This window comes from Taudactylus pleione, unplaced genomic scaffold (genome assembly GCF_031769625.1).
Source record: "Taudactylus pleione unplaced genomic scaffold, aTauple2 ptg000065l, whole genome shotgun sequence".
NCBI classification, from domain to species: Eukaryota; Metazoa; Chordata; class Amphibia; order Anura; family Myobatrachidae; genus Taudactylus; species Taudactylus pleione.
In genome coordinates, this window is record NW_028284467.1 from 3,460,890 (window position 1) to 3,480,553 (window position 19,664).

At 43.7% G+C, this 19,664-nt stretch overlaps 1 protein-coding gene across 1 annotated transcript in view; it reads left to right on the plus strand.

The window, feature by feature from the left end:
* The first annotated feature begins 3,077 nt into the window (after nucleotides 1-3,077).
* LOC148534615 (zinc finger E-box-binding homeobox protein zag-1-like) overlaps nucleotides 3,078-19,664 on the plus strand; it is a 109,747-nt gene continuing 93,160 nt past the window's right edge. Inside the window, exon 1 of the mRNA XM_088466114.1 lies at nucleotides 3,078-3,153. Within this exon, the coding sequence (XP_088322240.1) occupies nucleotides 3,096-3,153 (58 nt within the window). The 5' untranslated portion in view covers nucleotides 3,078-3,095. The remainder of the gene's footprint in view (nucleotides 3,154-19,664) is intronic.

Sequence of the window (19,664 nt, forward strand, 5' to 3'; positions counted from 1 at the left end):
TGGATGTAATTACCCTCAAATTAAATCTAAAAGTCTGCAGTTAAAGCACATCTTGTTTGTTTCATTTCAAAGCCATTGTGGTGGTGAATAGAGGCCAAAATATGAAAATTCTGTCAATGTCCCAATATTTATGCACCTGACTGTATATATATATATATATATATATATATATATATAAAATGTGTATATGTATATATAATACATATATAATTGTTTTTTCTATAGCTCCACCCCCTGTAGCTCCACCCACAGTTCCTGAACCTATTTTTCCCGAAAAATAGCCCTGCTTATCACTACAGCTAAAGTGATACCCAGCACGTGGGTCAATGCCGCTAAGTACATGGTCTTCCCATTCCTTATCCAGCTGGGAGTTGAGGACCAGTCAATCACAGTAAGAGGTGGCAGAGTGGCTATAGAGGCCAGGGCCCCATGTCAGAGCCATGACTAGATTTTTTGGTGCTCTGTGCCAGAGAGAGCATTGGCGGCCCCCTCCATTTTTAAATAGACATAAAATAGTACATCTGAAAAAAGGGCCATGGCTTCATTGGAGGGTCCAGGGAAGAGATAGGGTAGGCCACGAGATGCTGGGGATAAAAGAAGAGGAAGCTACAAGTGAGAATGATAATAAACAGAAAATTGACAGGCCCAAACAGCGCCCCCTGCCCTGTGGTGCCCTGTGCCATGGCACTGGTCGCACTACCCTAGTTACGGCCCTGCCCCATGTCTGTCTAGTCCCCAAACTAGTGTTCTCCCATAGTCCCCTGATGGTGGCCCTGAAAGTTACACAGGCATTTTATATTTCCATGTGCAATTTTATAGCCTGTATGCTGACATAATATACTCAAAAAGTACCAGTTACCATTACACAAAGGGAAACGGCACTTTAAGTGGGTGAAAACAATCATATGATAGGGAACCCCTTTGAGAATATAGGGCCTGATTCTTTATTCATCTTTTTTATTCAGATACTGTGAGATAATATACAAATGCTGCAGCCCCTGGGATATGTATTGAGACACCTGCCGGTGACTTTGCAAACCCAAGCAGCTGCGCAAAAAGTCGCAGCACCAGTAGCAGATCTGAGTAAACCTATGGCTTCTCAGAATGGCCTGAGGAACTAAGGCCCTCATTCAGAGCCGTATGCTCTGAGCAGAGCGCACGCTCTGAATCAGGGCCCACCTCCATAACTATGGAGCGTCCTCCTGGACGCTCGTATAGCTGTGGGTCACCACCCACAGCCTATACGAGCGTGCAGTTTGATGGCCGCGATGGTCTTGACCATCGCGACTATCGCCACTGCGAGCCGGAGCCTGCGGTTGAGGTTTTCAACCGCAAGGCCCGGAGTGATTTTGGCTCTATCAGAGCCAAAATCACTCCCACTGACATCACTAGTGATGTCAGTGTGCCGGCTTCTGACGGTAGGCGTTCCCTTGGGAACGCCTCCGTCAGGGAGGCACGCCCACCAAAGGGGGCGTGCTGTCAATCAACATCGACAGCACGCCCCCTTTGATCAGAGCTCCCGCCGTCGTGCGCATGCGCAGTACACAACATCGACCCACTTGCGAGCGGACAGCCGCTTGCGAGTGGGTCTGAATCAGGGCCTAAGACACTAGCACCAGTGAAGCTGCATACAAAGACGCAGTTGCTGGATCTGACACTCCTATAAAATGGTTGCGTCAAGCCCGCGTTATTCTAACCCACCCTCGGTAACCACCTACAGCACTGATTTTCAACCTTTTTCAACTCGCGGCACACTACACAAGATTTTAAAATTGCCAAGGCACACTATCAGGCGATGCGGTGTTCCCACAGGAACAAAACACACTACATTAGTTCCCACAGGAACAAAACGCACTACATTGGCCCCCACAAGAATAAAACAATCCCATTGGCTGGCCTAACAGAAAAAAAAAACCACATTGCTCCCCACAAAAAAAACAACCATACCACATTGCGCCCCACAGAATTGCTCCCCACAGAAAAAGAAACCTATGGCTGGCCCCACAGAAACAAAAAACAAAACAAAACACATTGTTCCCCACTAAATAGGCAAATATATGGCTGGATAACATATGGCTGGTTCTCACTAAAAAAAATGACATGACTGGTTCCCACGAAAAAATAAACTATGGCTAGTACCCACAAAGAAGAAAAAAATGTCTGGTCCCCACAAAACCCACATTTCTTCCCCCCTTGTCACTCACACTGCAGCAGGATCGCGTGCGGGCGGGCTTCCAGGCAGGCTGCAGAGCCTGCCTGGACAGAGCGCGGGCTGGCTGATTGGCGCAGGGCGTTGGCTGGCAGAGCGGGCTGGAGAGCAGTGGACAATGCGGCATGCGTGACCTGTGATGTCACGCCGCCACATCTTTGCAGGTCACTACCCGGTCGCGCCTGAGTCTCCCAGAGGAGCTCAGCGGCCCGGGATGCTGAAGTACAGTAAAATGTGCCCGGTGGCTCTGACAGCCCTGCGGCACACTTCACAACCGGCCACGGCACACTAGTGTGCCGTGGCACACCGGTTGAAAACCGCTGACCTACAGTACAAATGGTCCCTAACTGTCAATCACTCTGCGTCTAAATCCACTCTGCGAGTGACATGGCAGAGGCCCTGGGACTCATGCCTCGTGCAAATTAGATGCATTCACTCACTGTAATAAAAATATCGCCGAACTGTAGAAAATATCGGCATAAAGTACAATCAGGCCCATAGACAATAATATATTAATTCTATCTTCAATCTTGTAAATATAATTACATAATTATAATTATAACTACAAGTGCATTGTAGTGTTTCTTTCCAGGAAAAGAGAGTGTGTATCAATAAATAGAAAATATTAGTACATGTTATCACAGTATTGTTATACTCTATAGTGTAACGTTTGTCACTCACTGTGAAAAGGGTTAATGATTACTGGGCAGAAGTTCATATTGGGTTTTGAATCACCCGAGGACAGCCCCTCCACATATGACGTCACAGAGGGAGCTGTGGGGTACTCCCCAGCATGTGAGTCTATGTGTCAGAGACAGAAAGAGAAAGCTGCAGGAACATCAGCACAGATTGGAATGGTCACGGTCCAAACACATGTACATGTACCATGTCAGAGGAATTCAAAGAGAAGCGCAGAAAGCAGGCAGACCCTAAGAGAACGCAAGGTGAGCTGTAACACCCGTGTACCACACTCATGACCACAGGACTGGAGACACTCTGCACTAGATGCAAAAAACAACTACAAAGTGAAACAGTTGTTTTACACAGATTAGTTGTTGTAATACTGAAGTGGTTAACAGGCCTTGTGATTGTGTATATTTGTTGTTATCTATCATCACCATTCTTTAAAAATAGACGTGTCAGGTTTTTCTAAGCATATGTGTTTATTTAAGAAAATAAAGTTGATCTGATACTTATATGCGATTAATTCCATTCTGGGGATCACAGTGTGTGTTTTAGCAGTACTCTGAAGCAGGGCATCCATTATACAATTATCTGTCAGATATCTGTCCAATCTGGCTGGTTGGAATGAAAACCTGGTAATGTCAGTGAAATGACAGTCGTCCATTTGCTCACAAACACTGGAAAATAACCAAAAATGGTTGTTCAGACAAACTGGTTAAAACACACAAATGTAACCAATTTGAACAATTGTTTTTTGTCCTTTTTCAGTGTTTAAAACCATATGATCGACTGTCATTTGCTCCCATACATTACAAGGTTTTCATTCCAACGAGCCAGATTGGACAGATATCTGACAGATAATTGTATAGTGGATGCCCAGCTTTACAGACTAAGGCAGTAGCACCCTGTAAATCTGCTATTGATGTTACTATTAAAATGTAAGGATTTATGTGCACCGCTGCTGCAAAGCATTTGGCCTGACCACAAAGACATATCTTGTACCGAGGTTCAGAGATCTCGGCCCAAACAATCTTTTCAACATGCTCAAAAAAAATGTCTACGTGATGTAACAGACAGGGGCCCATATTTTTAAAAAAAAAATTACTTTTTTTTCATAACGTCAGAAATCATTGTCCAAAAAGGTACGTCATTTTGCAAATAGCTGTACTGCTTTTACATACGGTAGTTTACGTTTGACCAATACTATTGTGCTCATTTTAAAATGTACTTAGATATAATTATGCTTAGTGAAGTATCACCCTATGGCTGGTATTTAAAAAAAAAAATCCCAATTACAATTGGTTTTGAGGTAATATTATTATAGATAAGTAGTATTTTGGCATCCTACCACGGTTTCTATAGTCATTGTCGACCTTATAATTGGCGACTTGGTAACTACATCCAAGCAATTTACCATTAATACAGCCAGATCCTATTATTAGTTGAGTTTCAAATGCCATAAATATATAGGAAAAATTATGTAACATAAATTCTCGTCTTTAATAAATCCTATATAATTCTGCAGTGTAGGCAACAGGTGACTGATGCTTCACGTGTGCCCCTAATAGTCATAGGTCATTTCCCACCTTGGGCAAAAGAGAATTTGGAAAATAAAATGTCTCACAGTTTGAACTATAAGCAATGCTAATTTGAGTGAGGGGGTTATGATTGCATTCCTGCTTGATACCATGTATAGAGTGATTCTGCTGTCACCAGTACAGTCACAGAGCATTAGCAGCAGCATAACTCATAGCTGGATGGCAGTATACTCCATTATTTATCACACAGGGAGTTAGGACGCAAATAGGGATTATTATGTGTGACGGAAGCATGAAATGATGATTTGTCAGATTAAACGTGGAATTAAACAGAAGGTTTTTGTAGTACAGGTTGAGTCTCCCATATCCAAAATGCTTGGGACCAGGGGTATTTTGGATAACGGAATATTCTGTATTTTGGAATACTTGCATTTCATAATGAAATATCTTGGGAATAGGACCCCGATATACTCACAGAACGCATTTCTGTGTTATATATACCTTATACACACAGCCTGCAGGTCATTTTATACTATAGTTTTAATAATTTTGTGGTTCACGCAAAGTTTGAGTACATAGATGAAATTCATTTATGTTTTATATACACCTTATACGCACAGCCTAAAGGTAATGTTATACAATATTTCTAATAATTTGTGCCTTAGACAAAGTTTGTGTACATTGAACCATCAAAAATCAAAGGTTTCATTATCTCAGTCATGCCAAAATGATTCCGTATTTCGGAATATTCCGTATTTCGGAATATTTGGATATGGGAGACAAGCTGTAATGCTATGAAGTACTATGAACAGGTCTAACCATTGTCCCTTGTAATAATATAATATATACTTTATTTTGTCGCCGCCATCCATGCAAAGTTTGATAGAAATAAGTGCAGAGACACAAGCCAACATTTGTAATGTAACAGAATCACCTTGGGGAGATTTGGGCTGTTCCTCCATTTCATAGATGTCCATTCTTATTTGCTCCTGGCATTTCCATTTTGATAGACAAAAGTCCTCTTACACTTCATTAATAAAATGAGAAAATACATTCTACTGCACCTGCAGCTTGTGTTTTCAAAATGTCTATGGAGTTTTTGTTTTTAAATAAAGAACAGCTGTACCTTGACCATAGTTGGCAACTGATACTTATTTCCAGGGACAGTGTCCCTAGAAAATGTTGTCCATATCTTTTTACATTGACTAACAGCATAGTACTGTATAATTCTACTTTATTCTGTATATTTTACGCAGGTGTCACCATCAGTTCATATTTTTGTGGATTTAGAAGGAATTATTTACAGTATGGAAGAGACATTTTTAAAATGCCCAAAAGGAGAAAACCCACAAACAAAAAAAAAGCACTTTAACAGATTTCCAACTTTTAGAGGGATATGAGGGGTTAATACAGCAAGTTGTGCAAGTTTCGATTGTGTGGTCACTGCATTACAGTATATACCTTACAAGATTTCTGCGTACACAGTTCTTACACTCCTCCTCACAGTAAAAGGTCCCCGGAGTCCTGTGACTCACAGAGTCCACTGCACCTCTGTCAGTTCAGAATATAGCTGGAGTCTTCCTGGCAATAATTTCTTCCATGGGGTTTCCCCTCCTCATCACAGCATGTAACTTGCAATTTTGACCAATACTGATCAGAAATGCTTGGCCACGTGCAAAACATAAATACCTGTAATTTATGTATCTAAAACAGGTAGTGGAAACCTTTTAGGTCATACAGTTTTTAGATATAATGGATTCTGCCTTATTTTAGTGACATATGAGTCTATTAAGAATCCTCCCAAAAAATATAATTTTTGTTTTTCATTACAGTTTATCGTAGCAAACACTCCTTTTCTGCAATGTAACAAGTAAATAAAAGTCACCGAGTCAGCTGAGCAATGTGCTGAAAAAATGTAAATGTAAATTCAGATATAAGAAAAAAAAAAGTAGAAATAAAAGGGGAACTACTTTAAAAAAACCTGAAAAATGCTCTATTTTTTAATAAAAATAGCAGTTTATGGCCGAGATGTACTAAAGGTAAAATTTCGGTAAACTGCATTTTCGGGGGGTTTACGGCATTCCTCGAATGTACTAAGCACCAGGAATGCGATGCATTCCGGTGCTTCGTCCAGATGGGTAGTTACCCAATAGAAGCCTATGGGCTTCTTAACAGGACGCTACAGGATGGGAAGGATCCGATAAGATCCCTCCCATTAAGCCCCACGGTCGGCGTCCTTCTGCACATGCGTGGATGTACTAAGCATCACATTAGTGATGCGGTACATCCTTCCTGATTTCGGGTACATACCGTGGTTCATTATGGGCAGAGGTATTGCAGGTTTAACACCCAGAAGTCCCTCTGGCAGGACGCGCATGTGTAGAAGACCATGGGCCAGGGAGGGTGATGGAGCATCCCAATAAGAAGCCCATAGGCTTCTATTGGATAACACCACCTGAAGCCCATAGGCTTCTGCATCGCATTCTAAGTGCTTAGTACAGTTGGGGGATGCAGTAAAACCCCCGAAAACGTAATTTTCGGGGGTTTTACCGCATTTTTACCTTTAGTACATCCTACCCTATGTTCCTTGGCTAATGTAGCATCTTGGTTAATGTAATCCTGAGCTGGTGCTTGCGATAGGAGGAGAGCAACAGCTGTACTTGAACCACATCTGTCCCTGATAAATTGGCGATAGTCTTTACCAGCAGGGGAGCTCTGATAAATAGGCGATAGTCTTTACCAGCGGGGGAGCTCTGATAAATAGACGATAGTCTTTACCAGCGGGGAAGCTCTGATAAACAGGCGATAGTCTTTACCAGTGGGGGAGCTCTGATAAATACAGTAGGCGATGGTCTTTACCTGTGGGGGAGCTCTGATAAATAGCAGTCTTTACCAGCGGTTGAGCTCTGATAAATAGGCGATAGTCTTTACCAGCGGGGGAGCTAGTGTAAAATAGGCGATAGTCTTTACCAGCGGGAAGCTCTGATAAATAGGCGATAGTCTTTACCTGTGGGGGAGCTCTGATAAATAAGCAATAGTCTTTACCATCGGGGGAGCTCTGATAAATAGGCGAAAGTCTTTACCAGCAGGGGAGCTCTGATAAATAGGCGACAGTCTTTACCAGCGGGGTAGCTCTGATAAATAGACGATAGTCTTTACCAGCGGGGGAGCTCTGATAAACAGGCGATAGTCTTTACCAGCGGGGGAGCTATGATAAATAGGCGACAGTCTTTACCAGCGGGAGAGCTCTAATAAATACAGTAGGCGATGGTCTTTACCTGGGGGGGAGCTCTGATAAATAGGCGATAGTCTTTACCAGCGGGGGAGCTGTGATAAATAGGCGATAGTCGTTACCAGCGGGGGAGCTAGTGTAAAATAGGCGACAGTCTTTACCAGCGGGAAGCTCTGATAAATAGGCGATAGTCTTTACCTGTGGGGGAGCTCTGATAAATAAGCGATAGTCTTTACCAGTGGGGGAGCTCTGATAACTAAGCGATAGTCTTTACCAGCAGGGGAGCTCTGATAAATAGGCGAAAGTCTTTACCAGCGGGGGAGCTCTGATAAATAGGCGGCAGTCTTTACCAGCGGGGTAGTTCTGATATATAGGCAATAGTCATTACCAGTGGGGGAGCTCTGATAAATAGGCAGAAACTCTGCATTCAGCAAAAACTCTTCTTTTTACAGGATTTTAGGGCTTTCTAAATAGACCCCAACCACTGTACTTTCAATACATTATGTTTCCTTTCATGAAATAATGCATTACAAATGTTTATTTGTGTTTCTCAATATCTATGGTCCTGATTCAGATGTGGATGCAAATGCCATTGCAGCTGCAATTTCTCACGAATTGCAATTGCTAAAATATGCTAATGACTCACTCGCTGTCCAGTGCATAGAGACGCCCACTGAAAGCATCTAACATCCGCCGCTCATGCACGAAACCGGAAACATCGGAAACATGGAATGCCGATCAGACGGCCATTGGCCTTCTGATTAAGTCTAACCTGCCATAGACATTGCTGGTCCCTAGACACACAGAGGGCTCTCCTGCTGTGGCCTAGAACGCAGTGGCTAATTTATGCATACCCATGTAACGCATTGAAATGGTCCAACATGCCTGCCTTTTTCTAACCACCACCCGTCACCTCCCCCAAACGCTGACTACCTGTCAGTCACTTTGCGAGTGAATCCTCTGAGTGACCATAGTCACAATTCTACTTGCGCAGTGCGGCTTACAAGCAATGGCTAACAATATGCATAAATGTCGGCACTGAGCCCATATCTGATGAGGCCCTATGTGTCTATCTATCCTAAAATAACTTTACATACAGTCATATTCCAGCATCATGACAAATTTTGTGCCAGGGGCGATTATTGCTACATTTAAAACATTTCATTCTGTGCTGGGAATTTAGATGCCTTTGTTACATCAGATCATGGGATTTTCTTCTTTGTATCCAAGAATAATTTCTGATCCTTGGCTTGGCCTAAACTCTATTCAGAACAGGATACTCAACACTCCAGGGAACACTTTATTTCCTCATCATCCAATCCCTAGCAGATAAGGGGATTAGCATGAATCTTGTGATGTGTTGGGTGGGTGAGCTGATGAAATATACTGGAAATGGTTTAATCATTTCTGTTTAATAAAGTCTATGCATGTGACCACAATAACATTAAGGGTCTCATTTACAGTTGGACATAAGTCCATTTGTGGGGCATAATACATTCATTTCCATACTTCACATGCGTACCAATATAATTTAGTATTTAGATTTAGAGTATTTTAGACTTGCAAGACCATACAACCCGAGAGGTGGAATGTGGTTGGTTGGTACTAGGTGTACATTGAGTTCTGTAAGTGGTGTAGCACATGTGCTGGAGATGCACACAGAGACAAATAATACACTTATTAAACCCATTTGTTTGAGCCATTTATTTCCTTTGTCCAGTGTCTTTGATTAGATGTAGATAATATATGTTCTACATAGGTACTGAAGTGCTCAGGGCCAGCATGGGACTAAAAATCACCCCTTGAATTAAAATCACACAGGGCCATCTGCTGTTGGCTCTATGTCAAATATTTCTGCATGATGGAAAAGCCTATAGGGAAGAGGGGCTTATCTATCAGTCACTGTGCTAAAACAGTTATTGCAATGGGACAACTATACATACAGCCAGAGCCGTAACTAGACTTTTTGGTGCCCTGTGCCAGAGAGAGCATTGGCGCCCCCTCCCCCATTTTTTAGATAGGCACATAAGATAATACACATGAAAAAGGGTCATGGCTTCATGGGGAAGGGCCAAGGAAGAGATAGGGGAGGCCAGGAGAAGAGGAAGCTACAAGTGAGAATGATAATAAACAGTAATATTGACAGGCCCAAACAGCGCCCTATGCCCTGCGGTGCCCTGTGCCATGGCACTGGTCGCACTATCCTAGTTACGGCCCTGCATACAGCTGTAATAAAAAAACATTATAATCCCCGTGTATCAATTTATTTGTGACCCTGTTACACGCAAGTACCTGCAGACGTTATTCCAACGCTTGTCCTATAGTACTGAAAGCCCAAATTTGTACTTTCATTTCAATGGCTTTAATAAAAATGTAAGCTGTTATCCCACATAGATTGTGCTTAGGGGTGAAGACTTAATTAATCAGAATGGTCATGCTCTCTACACCTTGGTCCATTTAGAGATTTCTAAGGGCCCCCTGTGTGTACCCTGATTGGCCAATTGATCTTACTATCTCCCCATGTAAAGTGATTGCCTGATAACAGTGATTTCCCAAAGGACATTAAAGAAGGCAAATAAAATAATTGTCTAATGTACTTACGTAATGTGGTATGCTTTCCACTATGTAGGGCACCATGGAACCTTTGTGGCACCACATAAATAAAAGATTTAAAAAAATAAAAAATACATTTGCCAAGGTCAAATTCTGGACAATCAGCTCCACTCCAAATTATGTCAGCCATGGCCAACAGTGCCAACTGGCAATGCATCACATTATAGGCTTGGCCCTTTAGGTCACAGGCCCATATTATATTTACCAGAGGGACAATCTTGCCATACCTATGCTGAAAACTTGTCTTACTCAGTAAAAGTTTATATGTGATTACATATGTATGTATAAAGATAAACTATAATTAGAATATACAGTAGACAGTATAGACATAATGTAAAAATGTATATACACTTTAGAAAAACAGCAGAAAGTAAGGTACATTGGAGAATTCTTGGTTTCAATTATCTATTAGCTTTTTTATTGTTATTATTATTTATTATTATTACTATTATTAATAGTGATAGACAGTGATAGGACCGTGGCCATATCACCTTAACAGCTCCCTTGAAAACACTTTATGTGCACCAACTTTCTGATAGATGGCTTGGTCTTTTTTACGGACTTGCTACCACAAAAGGCCGCATTGTTGCACCTTGCATCGGTCAGATACAGCAACTGTATTGTCCTTACCATGATTTTTTTTAGCTTTTCTGCTATTTTGGTGTCAGCGTTTCAGATGCTGTTACTGAGCAGTGCTGCAGCGGTGATGGATGATGTGTATCATCATCCACTGTGCTGGGAGAGCCTGGGTGCTACCCAGCAGACGAGAACAGGGGCATGACAAGCGGTCACTCCCTCAAAACGTCACATATTAGAGGGCGTGACCGCATGGGCACTAACCAAGCACCCTTTCGCATGCGCACCTTCATCACCCGCATGAACAGTCCCTAGATGTCGCACTGGATATCACGAACCATAATGACCCCACTGTGGCACGGTGCATGATTTTTATTTATTATGATGCTTTTATTTATAAAGCTCAAACGTATTATGCTGAGCTGAACATTGAGGAGATCATGACATGGCACAAACAAATGTCAAACGATGACATAAAACAGAAGTAAAACAAGACCCTGCCCGAATGAGCGTACGATCTAAGAGATGAAGGGAACACATGACACAGAAGGTCGTGGAATAACAATTGGTGGGCAAAGTGCAGCGTTATGCTCCTTAATACTGTTGTGCTGTCAGGCACTCTTGTGGCTACCTGTCTGTTTAGAATAACTGTATGTAGCCTATTTGTAATGATCCTGGATTTATGGGATTGATATTATTCATAATATGCACATGGGCCCCCCTGGACCCAGGAGCCTGTGTGCACCGCACGCCATACACACATAGATTACATTTACAATTTATCTCTCCTCCCAGTACCGCAGAAATCACTGGGAAAATGGCGCTGGCACCATGTTCTCGGAGTATTGTTCATGCGCAGTAGGTGCAGTGCCAAAGTCTGCTTGGCGGATCAGTTGTCTAGAGGGATGGGGGTCCGCATAGAGACTGCACACGGGCCTCCTCCTCTCTTGAACCACTTCTGTTCTTATGTTTCAGAATGTTTTGGTGTTCCTAATTAGAGAAGATATTTCTCAACTGTAAACACTGTTGTCTCACAATTTTGATGAATGTAGAAACATTTTTAATTGTGCTCAACTTATTGGTTTTCAATAATTAATCTTCTTAGAAATAAGTACTTCTATTAACTTTGCAGAAATAAAAAATAGATATGATTTTCAATGGGTGTGGTTTTCTTAGCTTTGTGGCTATGCTCTAGCTGCAGTGTTTCTCAAACTCTGTCCTCAGGACCCCTATCAGTACAAGTTTTCCATACCGCCTATGGATCTTTTAAAATGTGACAGAGTTAGGATGGGTACACATCAGAACGACGGGCAATTGGGACGATAGTCAGGAAATTTCCTTCATCCCAGACCATCCGTGAGTGCCCGTACACACAGTGCAATTTAATAAACGACGGAACAATATCTCGTTCCGTCCTTCATTAAACTGCAGTTTCTCGTACACGATATCTGCTGATTGGTCGTGCAACACAACCACCCAAAACATATTGTGTACAACCCATGGGAGCATGCAATTGCGCATACACATACACACTGCACAAAATGCATGATTTGTTGTTCCAATTTGCCAGGAAACAACAAATTGTGCAGATACCATCCTAGTGTGTACCCACCCTTAGTAATGAATACACCTGTGCACCAGTAAGAAAATCTGGAAAATGTTAGGGGTCCTGAGGACCGAATTTGAGAAACACTGATCTAACTTATAGATACTTAGTTATATAGTTATAATATATTTTATAGCTGCAGTACTTTAGCACTGCAATATGTTTCTGGTTGATTTGACTATGTATGCAATATTCAGATATGTTTGTAATGAGATTTGTAAGCCCAATGATTAAATACAAGAAAATATGTTTTGATTATACTTTGCTTTTGGTCATGTTTTCTAAAAGTTATGTAGCGAGAGTGTCCTAGTAATACTAGCATGCCGGGCAACATCATAATAATTAATTATTATTCCCCATTAATTTCACCATTTAACCCGTTGAATGATTCAATGCTGAATTAGTGAAATGTTATTACATGTGTTTTAACAACAATTACTTAATTCAACCCACATCAATGTAATCATAAAATAGACCAGGGGGTAGGGAAAACGTGACACGCTAGCTGTAGTAGAACTATATCTTCCAGCATGCTATGCCACAGTTTTACTGTTAGGGCATGCTAAAACTGTGGGAGAGCATGCTGGGTGGTGTAGTTTCTCAGCAGCTGTCACAGGTTGCCTAGCCCTGAAATAGACTAAGGTACATACTACATGTCAATTTGGGTGAATTTGCCCTGCAATGTTTTACTTGTGAGCATGGGTAAGATTGGATTTTATCGCTTGAAATTTTTTATTAACAACCGATCCCATATGAAACTAGTAAATCTGAAATGAATCTAGAGGCTCTTTAATCTCCAGTGTAGTTAAGTGTTGCTGGGTAACACAATTCTTATTGTCTTCCCAAGTCTGCCACCTAAGCTGTGCTTAGTATGAAGCATATACAGGATGAGCCATTTAAAAGCAGCCTGTCTCAAACATGGCTTTGCAGCAAAATGTAGTGTACTTTACCATTAATACGGTAAGGAAAGAAAAGCAAGTAGTACTTAATTGTAAAGGCTTGAGATGAAAATGAGCAACCCTACTTTATACTGTACTTCCAAACAGTGTTCTAGTCTTGCATTTATAAGGTAAATGTTACTGTAGTAAACTGAAGCTGTAATACATTTTAAAATATACATTTACAAATGTTATTTTTTTCCTAATTGTCTATTTGTTGTTCAAAGCATAATCTTTGGAAATGATGACAGCTTTATGTGATGCTTTAGGTTTAGGGTGACGTGTGGGTGCCCAGGATCTCCCCAGCTTCCTATGTGTGTGCAGAGTAGCCTTTGAAGTGCCGGTGATTTCACTTAACAAGCAGCCTCTTTGAAGATTGAAATAACTGTTTGTGAGACAGACGAGAGGTACAGTACCTGGACGAGACAGGTACACAGAGTAATATCTGTACCTGTGGAACGCTATAAATCTCTCACACCTGCTCTCAAAGAAACTCCTCCATAAAGGCGTAACATTCACACACCAAAATATGTACTAATGGAAAATCCCTGTAACCTGTGGAGTAAAATAAAATGACATGTCCGTAACCTATGCAACTCAACATTATACGTAATACAATGAATAGTCGAAAAACTTGTTTTCTATGCACTTCTATGTGTTATTTCTCATATCCTTATCACAGTATACAGTAGATGATGTAATGAGTCATTGTGCACACACAGTGACTGTACTGTACAGATCATTGGATAAGTGCTTATTGATTCTTACACCAAAATTACCTGTAGTATAAATCTGGACAAACTACGCAAATGCAGGCATAGCTGACTATACTTCCGAGCTCACTGGACTCACTGGAGAAGCAGGCAATGTGGAACCATGATGACATGATTCACTGTAAATCACATCACCATATCCAGGGCTGGTTCCGTGGAGCTGCGCCCTGTGCCGAAAGGGGGCGTGGCCTAATTTCCATAGACCAGACCCTCTATATGAAGTAATTTGGGGGCGTGCCCATATGCACGCCTCCTGTATTACGTCATGTTGGGGGCAGGCCCAGCACTACGTCAGCAGCGGGCTGCCCCCAGCCATCTCCCTGCACTGATTGGATGCTAAGCACATGAGCGCGGCTTCCATTCATATTCACTGCCATCGCTGCTCTCTGCTTGGCAAAGCAGAGCAGCGGCACTGCGTATCCCCAACCTCCCGAAGGACACTTTGGGTCATGGGTGGAACAGCGGAACAGTGCCCAAAGAACGGGACTGTCCTTCTGAAATTGGGACAATTGGAAGGACTGCACCCTCTATGGGATGGCTCCCTTGATCGATCGCACTGGTCGAATGCCCCAACAGCCGTCCCTGGCCATATCCCTGGCCCCTACTGTGTAATGCAGTGAATCACATTAACAACATTATTCCACAGAGATCGGGCTGCGATGATCTGGTCAACTTATAAGTCTATTACATTCTGGCCTTTACAGGGCATTAAGAACAATGGGACATTAACTCTACCACATGAAAGAAGGTCCCAGGTGGACTTAACATTTGTTAATAGGGCCTAAGACCCCACCTTTTTAATAGAAGACCACTCGAGAATTATATTGATTATACGTATTATTATTATTTTGTCCATTTGAGATGCTTTGAATGCAGTTTTTAATGTTATGCATGGTTATCCCTAAACCACATTCAACAAAAATAACATTTAAACCGAAAAAGATTCAGTTTTAAAGTTACTCCCCCCCATCATATGCAGCTAGGGTTAGCAGGCCAGGATTAAGGAGGGGCGACCCCCAGGGCCCCCACACACAGAGGAGACCCCACAAAAGCTCAGTCTGACCCTGCAATAGCTGCAAACAGGTGCCCAGCTCTGTGTTCTGCATGCACTGACTGTGCTGCATACAGTGCAGAGCGGCTCCCAAGTCCTCTCATCAGCGTCATGTGACATATAACGTCTGTGATGCTGACGATGGGACTCACTTCGGAGCCGCTCTGAGCTGTGTGCAAAGTGACTGTGCATGCAAACTCAGAAAAGTCGGAAGGCTTCAAGTGGAGCCGCACCTGCCACGGGAGGTGGACAAGCGTGAGGGTGGTGGTGGTGGTGGCATTGTGTAGCAAACGGACACACTGTGGGGCATATTGGGGGGCAGGCACTGTGGGGCATACAGGGGTGGGGCAATGTAAGGGCCATAATGGCAGTGGGGTGTCAATTTTAATGGAGGGGACCCCCACAACTCAGTTGCCCCGGGCCCCCCGCAAGCCTTAGTCCGACCCTGTAGGTTAGTATCATTCCTCAACTCTAAGGAGCTGCACCAACAATGCCTTTACTTTACATTTGTAATCTTTGTTATCCTTATGGGGTTGTCTTTATTTTATTTAGGATTTCTATTTGTAATTTTTTATCTTTATATTATTATTTTTTATCTCAATTTCTATATTTATTATTATTTATGTTATTTATTGTTGGTTATCTTTTATATCAGTATGTATTCACATTCTCACTATATATTGCAGCATAGATAGAAGGGCCAAAGGATATTGGGCCTGATTCAGACTTGGGAACAGTGGCCCTGATTCAGAGCCGGACACTCTGACAGAGCGCTCGCTCTGAATCAGGGCCGTCCCACCTTCATTTTGGAGCGGCCTCCTGGCCGCTCGCAAAGCTGTGGGTGACCACCCACAGCTATAGTGAGCGGCCAAAATGATGGTCGCGATGATCAAGACCATCGCGACCATCGGGCTTGCGGCGAGACCCTGAGGTAGGGTCTCGCTGCCGCAAGCCCAGTAGTGCTTTTGGCTCTATCAGAGCCAAAAGCACTCCCACTGACATCACTAGTGATGTCAGTGGGGCCGGACCCAGACGGTAGGCGTTCCCATGGGAACGCCTCCGTCTGGGCAGCCACGCCCCCGGCACGCCCACCAAAGGGGGCGTGCTGTCAATCAACATCGACAGCACGCCCCCTTTGGTGCGAGACCCATAACGACGGCTTGGCTGTCGTTATTCGGGTCTCGCACATGTGCGCGACGGAGCCGCCTCCGTCGTGCACATGCGCACTGGGGCACCATCGACCCGCTTGCGAGCGCTAAGCGCTCGCGAGCGGGTCTGAATCAGGCCCAGAGACAGATATCTCTCTCAACTGTGAACCTGAACAAACCATATTGCAATGCAAGGGGTGTAAATATATAAAAAATTTTGCATGTGGGGTAAATACTGGCTGCTTTTGCATGTAGCCCACAAATACTGCACAGCTTTATTATTACTTTACAATTTAGATGTCAGTTTGGAAACACTCCTCCCAAATCTAAATCTCTCTGCACATTTTAAATCTGCCCCACCTGCAGTGCAGCATGGTTTCACCAAGATGATCAGTTAAGAGAAATATCTCTCTCTGGGCCTGATTCAGACCTGGTCGGAAGCGTTGAGCGCTCGTAAACGGGTCGATGGTGGCCCACAGCGCATGCGCACGACGGAGCCGGCTGTTAGAGCCGAAAGCTCTCAGGGGCTTGCGATGAACGAGACCCTACCACAAGGGTCTCGTCGCAAGCCCAATGGTTGCGATGGTATTGACCATCACGACCATCATCATGGCCGCTCGCTATAGCTGTGGGTGGTCACCCACAGCTATGCGAGCGGCCAGGAGGCCGCACAAAAAGAAAAACAAAACGGCCAGATTCAGAGCGAGCGCTCTTTCAGAGCGTCCGGCTCTGAATCAGGGCCTCTATTCCCAACTCTGAATCAGGCCCATTGTTCCAATACTACCACATTTCAATTTAAGGAGGGAAACCTTATTATACCTTTAGGCTGCTCCTGTAGCCCCTAACTGAAATAATTATATACATAAATAAATAAATATATATATTTGAGTTAGTGGCTACAGGTGCAGCCTTAAGGTATAATAAGGTCTCCCTGTATATAAGGTTTGTCTAAAACAGTTGTGTCAAACTCAGGCCCTCCAGCTGCAGTGGAACTACACATCCCAGCATGCAGTGCCTCAGTTTTGCTATTAGGACATGCTAAAAGTGTGGCAGGGCATGTTGGAATATGTAGTCCCACAAAAGCTGAAGGGCCCAAGTTGGACACCACTGTATGTATATATATATATATATATATATATATATATATCCTAATGGCCTGTTGCATGAGATCATCCAAGGACTCAGAAGGTGAATGTTGAACGAGGATGTCCTTGATGGCCTCAGAAAGATCGAGACGGTATTGGCTGCGTAGAGCCGGTTTGTTCCAACCCGAGTCCGTTGCCCATCTGCGGAACTCTGAGGAGTAATCCTCTGCCTCCTTCTGACCCTGTTTGATTGAATGCAATTTAGACTATGCCAGAACAGTTCGTTACGGGTCATCATACAATAGGCACAAGACCGTGAAGAAGGCGTCAACGGTCTGTAAAGCAGCATGGGTTGAAGGCAATCCGAAGGCCCAAGTCTGTGGGTCCCCCTGAAGGAGAGAGATTAGCAGTTCCACTCGTTGCAACTGCATCCCTGAAGAGACTGGATGAAGTCTGAAATAAAGCTTGCAACTCTCGCGGAAGTTTAAAAATTGTCGGCAATCCCCAGAAAACCGATCTGGCAAGTTAATTTTCGGTTCTTGGAGAGGAACTAGAAGCACAGGAGAATGGTTCTCTACAACACATAATGAGAGTTCCTGGACCTTCTGGGCGAATTTGAGCTGCAAGCACCTGGGCAGAATTCTGCCCCTGTACCATATTAGCAGAAGCTATCAGTCCAATACAACTCTTTCTTTCACTATATTTTGGGTCGACTATAATGTTACGTTTACCAGTGACCACTCCTTGTAAGCTGTCTAGAATTCAGGCTACGAGGTCTTCCACCACTAACAACCGCCCATTGCTCCCTTAGCGATAAATCGCTCACCGGTACTTAGGCGGCCGACTGGACTTACTGCTCGAAGTAGTAGCAGCTTACAGGAGTGTCAACTGTAATCCTCAGATGAAGAGAAGGAGTCTTGTATAGGAAGAGCAGATAATACAGTTGGAGAGATGTAGCATGGGATCTGATGGTGTGAAGTATGCCAATGGTGCGGCAACTGTGCCGATGGTGCGGCAATAGCCGGTGGTAGACAGTCAATGGTAATGCTGTGGCTTTGGGAGCCGATGGTGCAGAAAATGTGCTGATGATGCGGCAAATGTGCTGATGGTGCGGCTTGTGTGCCGATGGTGCGGCAATAGCCATTGGTAGACAGTCAATGGTAATGCTGTGGCTTTGGGAGCCAATGGTGTGGCAAATATGCCGATGATGCAGCTTGTGTGCCGATGGTGCGGCAGTAGCCGGTGGTAGATAGTTAAAAGTAAATGCTGCAGCTTGGAGAGCCGATGGCAGCACGGAGGTGCAGGTGCGGCTTCGAAGCCATAGAAGAAGCTGGAGAGCCAGGAACAGCACGGAAGCTGTTGATGCAGCAAATGTGCCGAAGGTGCAGCAAGAGCCGATGGTAGAAGATTGAGTAGTCGGTGCTGTAGCTTGGGGAGCACGGTGGTGTAGGTGCTGCTAAGAAGCCGTAGGGAATTTGGAGAGCCGGAGGTAGCACAGAAGCCACTTTGGGAAGGCCAAAATCTGCACTACGATGGTAGCCGATGGTAGAAGATTGAGTAGTCGGTGCTGTAGCTTCTTAGCAGCACGGTGGTGTAGGTGCTGCTAAGAAGCCGTAGGGAATTTGGAGAGCCGGAGGTAGCACAGAAGCCACTTTGGGAAGGCCAAAATCTGCACTACGAGGAGGAATAGAACACTGACCATGCAGCCAAGCTGATGGAACTCACAGATACGCTATAGTCAGCAAGGCGGCAAAAGTCCAGTGTGTACAAATCCAAGGAAGCACCAATCACGCTGCACTGTGGATGACACATCAATTGTCAATTACTGAGGCGTGCTGATCGCCTAGTGACAGGAGAAACTGGAGTAACCCCTGACTGGATAAATTGCTCGAAGGAGACTAGTCATCACCACGACTGTGTCTACAGTACTCAACGTTGCCCGTTTCTTTGTGCTTTGTCAAAAGAGCTTGAACAGAACATCTTGAAACCTCAGTCTGCTTTGAAATCTTTGCCTGGCAGAGATCTTGCTGATGCTGTATAACTGCCTTGTTTCTTGCTGCTGTGCTCAGTCTTGCCATGGTGTATGACTTGTGACATGAAACTGTCTTCCAAAACCTCACCTTTGTAGCAAAGTTTAACTGTTCCTCACCCAGTTTTAAGCCTCCTACACAGCTGTTTTCTGTTTCAGTTAATGACAGTGTTTCAACTTAC